Source organism: Arachis ipaensis, chromosome B03, assembly GCF_000816755.2.
Source record: "Arachis ipaensis cultivar K30076 chromosome B03, Araip1.1, whole genome shotgun sequence".
Classification (NCBI taxonomy): domain Eukaryota; kingdom Viridiplantae; phylum Streptophyta; class Magnoliopsida; order Fabales; family Fabaceae; genus Arachis; species Arachis ipaensis.
Genome location: NC_029787.2, coordinates 30,427,158 through 30,437,868, shown reverse-complemented (window position 1 = coordinate 30,437,868; position 10,711 = coordinate 30,427,158). Strand labels below are relative to the sequence as shown.

At 37.6% G+C, this 10,711-nt stretch overlaps 2 protein-coding genes across 3 annotated transcripts in view; both read right to left on the bottom strand.

Annotated features, from left to right (window-relative positions):
• LOC107634306 overlaps window positions 1-1,691 on the bottom strand; it is a 4,674-nt gene extending 2,983 nt beyond the window's left edge. The window contains exon 1 of one of the 2 annotated variants that reach the window (XM_021118610.1): window positions 855-1,691. In XM_021118610.1, the coding sequence (XP_020974269.1) occupies window positions 855-1,343 (489 nt within the window). In that variant the 5' untranslated portion in view covers window positions 1,344-1,691. The remainder of the gene's footprint in view (window positions 1-854) is intronic. The other variant, XM_016337848.2, reaches the window with a different exon arrangement.
• LOC107632757 lies at window positions 6,559-8,433 on the bottom strand. Its single transcript, XM_016336416.1, has 2 exons — window positions 8,404-8,433; window positions 6,559-8,250 (listed from the first exon to the last, which is right to left on the bottom strand). The coding sequence occupies exons 1-2, from the start codon at window positions 8,431-8,433 to the stop codon at window positions 6,559-6,561; spliced, it is 1,722 nt and encodes a 573-aa protein (XP_016191902.1).

Below are 10,711 nucleotides of genomic sequence, written 5' to 3'. Positions count from 1 at the left end.
ATAACTATATTAATTTATTATTATTTTAATTAATTAAATACATAAAACTACAAATTAGATTATTGTTTTTCCTTTCGAAAAATGACAAAATGTTAGGGAGTTAGAATTTATTATTTTTAGTCATTACTTAACCATTAACTCAATTCTTTTAGTGTTTTAGTGCTTGTTTGGGTGTTATTAAGTTAATAGAAAAAGATCTTTTTTATTAATTTTTTTATTTTTTAGCGTATTTAGTAAATTTCTAGTAGTAAAAATAAAAATACTAAAAAAATAAAAAATATATCTTTTGAAAAAGTATTATTTATATTTTTTTTTTTTCTTTCAATATTTTTTTATTGGAGCTTCGCTCAATCCTTTTATCGAGCTATCCAAACATAAATGATAAATAAAAAGATATTTTTATATAAGATATACAAACATAAAATTATTACTTTTACTTTTATATAAGATCTTTTAAAAAAAATTTCTTAAAAACTCATCCAAATAAAGCCCTTAGTCTAGTAATCCAATAACATATTTTATCCCATATTTTTTAACATTAAAAACTAATTATTAGCCAAAAATAATAAATTTTGATAATTCTCTAATATTTATTTCTCTTTTCTTAAACCATTTTTAATTCACCAACATCAAAAGAAATCAAATTTGGCCGAACAGTATTTATTTTATATATTTTAAATTTAATACTGATTTTTATTTATTTATTTATTTTTTATTAGACATCAAACTTTACTCATTATAGCAATTAGCAAGTATAAAGCACTAGGACAAAAGCATATTTCCCTAACTACCTTACTGGCCCATCACCGAGAGTAATAATAATAAGACTGACAGGTAATGTGTTTACAGTTTACCTGTATGGGAGTCTGGTTGCCATTGTTTTGGATCTCATCAGAATCACGAAGCAGTCTTCCCTTTTCATCATACAGAATGAGTCCACTGAAACTTGGTAGCTCACACTTCTCCCCTTTTAGGATCGGTCTTTGCCACACTGCTGATGCTGAGTTATGACTTTGCCATCCACTTCCATCAACACCAAGCAGTAGTGGTGATCCCCTCAATTTGCTTGCCCTGCTCCACATCAGCACTCTCTTCACCGAAATCCACCCACAATGCTGTGACTCTGTCCATCTTATAGTTGTTGTAGTCTTCATCTCAGTCACATTTTCATGTACAGCACTCTCTTCGTGAACAATCTTGTTATTCTTGCATGCCATCATCAGTTTAAGCATAATAATGACAGCGCAAATACTCAAAACTGCAAAGCTTGCACAGGCTAGTAGGAGGATAGCACCTCGTGTTGAAAGCTTCAATTTGTCTTCTAGGTCCCACAAAGCATCCATGAAGAATAGTAGCTTGATTTTTCTACTTTTGTGTAACCAAGTGAACTCACTCAGAGAATGAAGATGAGATGCAGGAGTGTGTTTTAGTTTTCTACCTCCCTACCTATGTCCATGTTGCGGATGTTGGGTTCGCAAGCTTCATATGAGATCCACCGCTGGATAAATTGTTTCCAAGATTGGACTTTAATTTACGCTTGCGTCCTGCGGGGCTTAGTTAATGTCATAGCTGTTTGAGTTGAAGTTAATGCCATTTCTGTTTGAGTTGAATTCTAATATGGCTCACCGTTCAAAATAAATTAAATGCTCTTCATGGGAAATCTGTGGTCGTCATCACTTCTTGGGAATGAGAGTGAGAGGTTGCTGTATTTTATATACAGAGCACCAGCAGCTAGTAGAATTTGTGATATTTAATTATTATCAATATTTTTAACAATGTGAGATTACATCTAATAATATAGAATTATTTTTTTTTAACGATTAAATGCTGGTCAAATTTTAACAAAAATGCTAATCTCTTCAACTTTCTCATATATATAAAGAAATGATACAAGTCACTAGACAGTATTTATTATTATTTTTTCTAACCATTAATAACTAGTAACGTTTAAGATATGGGCTAAAAATTTAAAAATATATTATTTGATTATTAAATTAAAAGAATTAAATTAATAGTTAAAAATATTAATAATTTTATTTAATTACATTAAAAATCAGTCCCAAATTTTATTAGAATCAAAACCCAAAAACTCTTCCTCATTATTACATACACAATATACAATCTTTTTCCAAATGAAAATCTTAAATCATTATATCATTAACCCTAAAAAATATCTCTAAATCATCACAACACATTTTATTTAAAATTCAAACATCTCAAATTTAATTAGTCTCGATTTATTAAAAATTAAAAACATCCAAAAAATATTGGTTTGTACCTAAAAAAAATAATAAATAATAATAAATTTGTCTAAATTTTTTATTATGGATGTTAATTATAAACATATATGCAATTATGGATATTATGAGTATAAAATTATAGATATTATGAGTGTGAATTTTCATACTCTCGAAATCGAATGGTTAACAACATTCTCATTAGATGAGTCTAAAAACTGTCCTTTTGACTAAGGCACTGTGTTTAGTACTTACAAAATAGAGATGAATGATAATTTTCTTCTTTCAATTATTGACGTATCCAGTATATACTTTGTTCTTTGAGTGCTCAAATTTAAATTGAAGGTTTAAATAAATAATTACACTTACAATAGCCAGTTATTAAACAAAAATTATGAGATTTATCTTGTTTTTATAAAATATTTTGCTATTTACTGAAGCATATAATCATATGGGTACGTTTGTAGTGACCAAGGACTTAAGGTGGCTAAGGCAACCATATCATGTGTGGTGCATGAGTTATGGACACGTGGAATGAGAAAGTTGTAGTTGATCTGTATTAGACGCAGTGAATTTGTTAATGACAGTAAAAGTAATAACAATTGGTAATAATAGTGGAGGACGAGATAGAAAATTAAAATTTCGATTTGGCGGGAAAATAAAAGATATTCGGGAAATAGAATTAGGGTTTCAATAGGGGATTGAGTCAAATGATACTGTACTGAGTGAGATTGAGTGGTTATTTTCAAAGGCTCTTGATTTCACTTTGTGGATAGCAATTGTTGTCAGAGGTGAAACCGGAGCCAAGGTCATGGGTTGTTGACAACCAATCTCATTTAAGGACTTACTTGAATGAGAAGACACAATCAATGTTGCAACTTCGGTTTCATTTTCGCTTTCTAAGCTCAATTGTGGTTCCTTGGCATCTCCATATGGTTCATATATATATTGGAAGGTGCAGTTCTTCTTCATAAGATTGTGGGCACTTTTATTGCATTGCGTGGTGAGATTTGAAAGTTACCATAAAGAACAAAAAAAAATACTTTGGTGATGTTATTAATTAAGAGTTCAATTGGTTATGTCTTACATGCCATTGCAAGTCTTAAAACAACTTCCTTTATCCTTGTTCAATAATAAATGTATCTGTATCCTTCAAACTAAATTGAAAATTATGTTCTTCTTTACTTCAAGAAGATTGCATCCCTCAACCAGGACTTATGGTAAAGTGTTTGTGGATGGGACAAATCACACTTTGTTTATTAGCATGCATTTAATTTGGCTCGTTTGTTTTTTTTTTGTGTTTAGGTTTAACTTCTACCATATTTACTAGCTACTTCTTTTGTTGTGGAGGATATATGTGTTTCTATTATTGACTTCATTTAGTGGACTAACTAATTTTGTAGCATATAACTGAATATTATCCATGTGATGACTTAATATTCTTTTTTAGTGATACTATTAAAAAATAAATATTTAAATTTATGTTATTGCCGAATTTTTGTATGAACAGATGATAGAAACTTGTTCTCAAATATCTTTTTATAGAATCTTCTTATGATAAAAAGTTAGAAAATTTTTAGGAATAAATAAATTTATGTGGTGAAAAAATTTTTGTAGTCCTGTGTGCATTTGTACGAGCTAAACGCTAGTAATAATAAAATAACATGTAGATCGATCCTAACACAATGATATCCTAAATTAACCTAATTTAATAAAAAATAAAATCTAAATAACAAACTTAAAAATTATATGACAACATGCAAATTCGTCCAAACAAAAATATAATCTAAAATTAATAACACATTCAAACAATAACACAGGACAATTTACGTTATTAAATTGTTTCACCTTCAATATTACGCAAATATATTGTTTCCAAATCCAATACGCAAATACATTGATTCACTATTTTATATAAATCGCTACTGGCAGTAGCGGTTTACAAGTGTGCATAAACCGCTACAACCAGTCGCAGTTTACGTGTGTGAGTGTGTGAGTGTAAACCGCTGCTGGCAGCAGCGGTTTACGTGTGTGCGTGTGTGAGTGTAAACCGCTATAGGCTATAGCGGTTTACGTGTAGTGTGCTGCCTATATAAACCGTGGTTATAGCCACGGATTATGCATTTAGAGGGTTTGTGAAGTTTTTTAGAGAGAGGAAATTCTAGAGAGAGATCAGAGCAAGTTGAGAGCGGGTCCGAGGTATCTCAGCGGCGACTTCTGACGAGTTATCATGGCAGGCAGGACCCTGTACCGACTGAACGGTGTTGCGCATATTGCCGGTTCTATTGGTGACAAGGTTAGTTAACATTTATTTTTTTTCTAGGCTTTGCATATGTTAGTCAGAAAAATGGTAGGTTAGGTAGACGAACTAGAATTTATAGATTATTCCCTCTAGTTTGAAATTAGGCTTCGCATGCTAGGATGTTAGTTTACTGGGTTTGGTTTAGTATTTTGAGTTTTTCTTGTTAAGTTATAAATATGACTACTTAGCTGAATTTCAAATCCCTTCAATGAATGTTATGCTACACGGTGTTGGTTTAGTTTAGGGAAAGGGATAGTTGACGTTAGTAAATTATTTTAGTTTGGTTTGGGTATTTGTATGATATGAAGTTTTAAATTTTAAAGCTTCATAATATGGTTTAAGATATTTGTATCCAGTTAGATATGGGAATTTTTTTAAGGATAGGAGAATTTAATTGGACTCTGTATTTCTTTGTTGTTCTGTGCAGCCCACTAGGAGTATATACAGTGTGAGACGGAAACAGAATATGCCCATGCATGAAAGGATCATCCCGTATTTAGAGAGGGCTGGATTGTACCATTTGGCCAGGCTAAACAGCCAATGGTTCTGGTTGGATGAGCCACTGGTTAGTGCGTTCGTTGAGAGGTGGCGTCCTGAGACGCACACGTTCCATATGCCTTTCGGAGAGTGCACAGTGACATTGCAGGACGTGGCATTTCAGCTAGGGCTGCCTGTGGATGGGGAGGCTGTGAGTGGTTGCCTTGGTGAGTTTGAGAAATACATGGAGGGTGGTCGACCAGCTTGGGAGTGGTTTGAGGACCTATTCGGTGAGCGGCCTCCACCGAATAAGGTCAAGCAGATGACAGTACACTTTACATGGTTCCACGAGAGGTTTAGGGTGCTACCACCAGATGCGAGCGAGGAGACTGTCCGCATCTACGCATGGGCCTACATCATGATGCTGTTATCGACCCAGTTATTTGGGGACAAGAGTGCGAACCGGGTACATATACGGTGGTTGCCATTTGTGGCAAACCTTGATGACATGGGGAGGTATAGCTGGGGGTCGGCCACTTTGGCATGGCTGTACCGATGCATGTGTCGGGTAGCGAACAGAAATGTGACTAATCTTGCGGGCCCACTCCAGTTGCTACAGAGTTGGATATTCTGGCGGTTTCCGTCTTTGAGGCTGTCCGGGTTTGAGGTTTTCTCTTTCCCGCTGGCATCCAGGTATGTGTTATGCTTTTTTAATGTTTACAAATTTCTTGGGCATTTTTTTAAGTTTGTGTCTCATATGACTTAAATTTAGTTGGTCTGCCTACTTACCTCCTAACGATAGAAAGGAGCAGAGGGTCATAAGGTATCGGCTTGCATTGGATCGATTGACCGCTCATGATGTAAGTTTTATACCAGTTAGAGTTTCATTTTTGGTTTGCTCTCTAGTCGTGACTAGATATATACTTGTTGTGGTAATGTATGATGAGTTCTGAATTTTCAGATTGTATGGGAGCCCTACTCCGCACTTGATGTACTTGCCGTGGTCCATCCAGAGATACTTACAGAGGAGCATAGTCGCATATGGCGAGCGGTGACTACTTTGATATACTTTGCGGTCATCGAGTGGCATCAGGTTGATAGGGTTGTTCCACAGTTGGGTGTACACCTCATCGACATAAGTGACCCAATCTAGCCGTGACTGCGCACAGCATGCGAGGGCATGGCAACAGTGGTAGTGCAGCGCCTGGAAGTATCCACAATCACAGGTGCGATCCCTTAGAGAAACTCGATAGCTACCCAAAGAGAATTTGCCGGTGGGAGTCGTCTCAGCCACTGTATAGTCAAGGTGATGTCTATCAAACACAGTCACGATGAAGCACCTCGAATCCTTCAGGTTACGCTCAATGGCCTTAACTAGTGCCTGTGAAAACCGGTGCCCGGACCCTAACTGTGCCTCTGCCGTGTGCCCTCGGACAACAAACAACTCCGCCAGCCGGAGATATGTCGACTTAACCAGAGACGTCACTGGTAGGTTTCTTGTGCCCTTCAAGACAGAGTTCACACACTCAGAAATGTTGGTCGTCATGTGACCATATCTTCTCCCCCCCCATCCTTGTGCTGTGTCCACCTCTCATATTCCATTCTGTTTGCCCAATCGCACAAGGCCGGGTTCTCTGTCCTCATTATATCAAACCAATAGTCGAATTCTGCTTCCCTCTTCGCATACGCGGCATTTACCAGCCACCTCCTTGCATCCTGTCCCTTGAAAGTGAGGGCAAAATTTGCAGCAACATGCCGAATACAAAATGCCCGATAAGCATGGGGAGGTTGCCAACCACTATCTGGGGACTCTAGTGCAGCCTTGATGCCGTTGTGTCTATCAGAGATCACGAGAATACCTTGCTGTGGAGTGACATGCCTTCTAAGGTTTGAAAGAAAGTATGACCAAGACTCTGCATTTTCCCCCTCCACGAGTGCAAACGCAACAGGAAAAATATTCGAGTTACCATCCTGAGCGATCGCCAACAACAATGTCCCGCCATACTTGCCATAGAGGTGTGTTCCGTCGATGCTTACGAGCGGCTTACAGTGGCGGAATGCCTCAATACACGGAGGAAATGTCCAAAACATCCGATGAAAGTAGACTCTATCTTCATCAACTTGGTCACCCACCCTAACCGGGGACGTCTTCAGTAGAGCAACGGAACCTTCCATCGTGCATGTGACCCCAAGGATCCACTGAGGCAGATCAGCATATGACTCCTCCCAATTGTCATATATTTGCGCTACTGCCTTCTGCTTCGCCAACCACACCTTCCGATAACTAGGCCTGAATCCATAAGTCGCCTCCGTTGCCTCTTGCAACACCTTAATCGACACCGACGCATCAGCTCTAACCAATGGATAGATTCTCGCACAGATGACATGATAATCAAGCTGCTTGTGGTCGCTTGATATCGATGTGGCCATACACGTGTGCGGACCGTTGTACCTCCTAACTTCGTATGTGCTCTTCCTTTTCCGCATGACTATCCGAATAAACCACGTGCACCCGTTACCAAACTCCTTGCATCTCCCTTGGTATTTCAGATTGTCGGACTCCATAACCTTGTACTCAACTCCATGCCGAATACTGTAATCTTTTACACTCAACACGGCTTCCTCTTTACTCTGGAACGATTGGCCAATCTGAAATTCAGTCATAGGTGTCCCATCATGCATCCCCTGCCCATCGAATGTTGCATCTACATTCTGGTGTTGGCCGATGGCTTCCAAGTTCAAAGAAGAGAGGTGGGGAGGGTACTCTTGTGTTCCAGAACTGGAACCTCCATGGGTTGAACGTCCACCTCTTGGAATATCATTATCACTGTCCCCACCAATATCGACAGACTCCTCATCCGAATCATCGTCAAACAGTGCATTCTCAAATCGATCCGGTCCGGCATCGCATTCAAAATCAGGAACAACAGGAGCAATATATGCATGAACAGCCCCAGCATGTTCGGGCTCAGCATTCGGAACTGCCGCTGCTACCACAGGCATCGATGTTGATGCACCACCCGCTGGGATCGACTGAGGATTCGGTGCCGATGTCCCAGAGCTATCCACACCATCTTCCAACTTCGCAAGCAGCTCAGGTATCCTCACCTCCGGAAAACTACGCCTGCAGTGAAACAAGACCTGCAGGTCTTCATCCGACCCGATCACGAAGGTCTCATATCTCACACCAGTTGACACAACGGCAATGGAAATCTTGTAAAATAACTTTTTTACCTACTTCGTCCCACAGGTACCGAGCTTTCGTAATATGCTTAGCTTAATCTCTGCCAACGTATTCGACGATCGGATAAAAATACTAAGCGGTTCTCAATCTGTGAATTTTACACCATGCCTTTTGCTCTTTTGAATTTTTCCAAAGCAATGAACCAGAGCCACAAAACTATCCTCCCTCTCCATTTGTGAATAACACTCTACCTCTCTACATTTGGCCCCTCCATGGTTTATATAGGCAGCCCCATTCAGCACACTACACGTAAACCGCTATAGCCTATAGCGGTTTATACTCTCACACACACACGTAAACCGCTGCTGCCAGCAGCGGTTTACACTCACACACTCACACACTCACACACGTAAACCGTGGCTAGTTGTAGCGGTTTATGCACACCTCTAAACCGCTACTGCCAGTAGCGGTTTATATAAAATAGTGAATCAATGTATTTGCGTATTGGATTTGGAAACAATGCATTTGCGTAATATTGAAGGTGAAACAATTTAATAACATAAATTGCCCAATAACATACTTTTTGATTTTCTAATTTAATCTATGTAAAATATTTAATTTCAACTATCTTAAAAGTCATACAGAATCATTCATAACTCTAAAATTGTCTAAACTACATAAACTAATATACACATAAAAATAATCATAATAGATGTGTGCAATTATAACTAAAAATAAAATAGTAAATGAAGGAATTACTAACCTTAATGTGATTCAAGAGAATGTTGAGAGAAAAATTTTAGAGAAAGAAAGTGAATTTTCGTAGAGAGAAGCAAAAATATGGAATGAGAGAAGAAAGAGAGGTCTACTTAACTTATTAGATGTGGGATAGAAGAATTAATGTGCAAATCAATTTTAGTCTAGAGAAGTCAAATTGGTCCACGCCTCCTAAACACATAACGCTTTCTTTGGGAGACGTGAGCCACTTTGCTTTTCTAAGACAGCAACGCTAAAACGAAAATAAGATGGAGTAAATTCCCTTAATAGTTCCTGACATTCACGAGATTATCCAATGTAATCCTTCATATTTCAATTTCATCATTGTAGTTCCTCAGATACAGTTTCGGACACCATAGTGATCCCTAGGCTCATCTCTGATGATGACTCAGCTATTTCAATGCTGATGTGCTATTAGGTGTCACGCTGGATCCAAATTAGTCTCTTCTCCTACACTATCTCATCCCTCTCCTCTCTCCTCCACCATCATTTTTTTCCACCACAAACGCATAATCGCAAGGGTTGAACTCAATCTTCTGATTATTGTTTCTAATTTATAACATAAATTTGCAAAACACCTTATTAGTACAAATAAACAAGTACGATTTCTTAATAACAAATTAAGAAAGAAACTGGCCATAATGAAAACAAAAAATTAGGGTTTTTCAATTTTCAAACCTTGCAATTCATAAAAAAAACCAAGGTTCTTCTTCACCTTCCCCCATTTTAGCTCTTTCTCCAACCCCAATTTCGTCCACAATCTCTTCTACTTTGTCGCCATCGCTTTTACCATAGACCTTTACCTCGTCGCCCTTGGCTTCACATCCTTTCTCAACCGCATATGCTCGACGGCTCGTTCTTCGACTCAATCCCGATCACGGCATTGGAGGTTCCCTCGACTGCGACTGGCCACGAGTTGTTACCCAATCTCTGGCGGTCTCGTCATCGTCATCATCATCATCATCGGAGAAAATCGTGGCGGCGAATTTCAGGTGACATTCTTTGAGGTCTACGTCTTCGAGGCACAGGGATAGGATCTGATTTATTAATTCGTGTTGTTCTTTGACTGACTCATTGGAAAAATCAGGTTCTGATTTTATTTTTTGTGATCTTTTGGTTTTTGAGAAATAAAAAATGGAGGAGACGAACGACTAACTCAGTCTTTGAGTCAGATGTTCTTTTTTTTTCTCAAAACTTTTGACTTCATCCACGGAACCCTATGGCAATGCCATTGTTGAAGAGAAGAAGAAGGAGAGGGAGTTCGAAAGTGGAGAAACCGAGTGGAGTGTTTCTGTTTAATCCAAATGGCGTCATTTTCTCCAAATTTGGGCGCTAAACTAAAATGACAACGTTTTGACACCCTCCAGCGTGGCACAGTAATGCCAAGTCAGTACGGCGATAACTAACTCATAATAAAAAAGATGTCTAGAGACCATTATGGTGTCGAGCTGTATCTGGAGGACTATAATGATGAAATTAGAATCTCAATTACTACATTGGGTGATTGCATAAATCTCAGACTAAAATAAATTGTCGACAGTGGCGAAGAGCTAAAATAATAGAAAATTTTGAAAATCAGCAGTTTTTAGTAATTTTAATCGATAATTGGCCAACATAAATACTAAATTGTCTTTAATAAATAAATTTTACTTTTGATAAATATAACAAACTATGTATTTTGTGTGTATAAATCTATGTAAATATAGATGTAAATTATTATTAGTTAAGTACAAA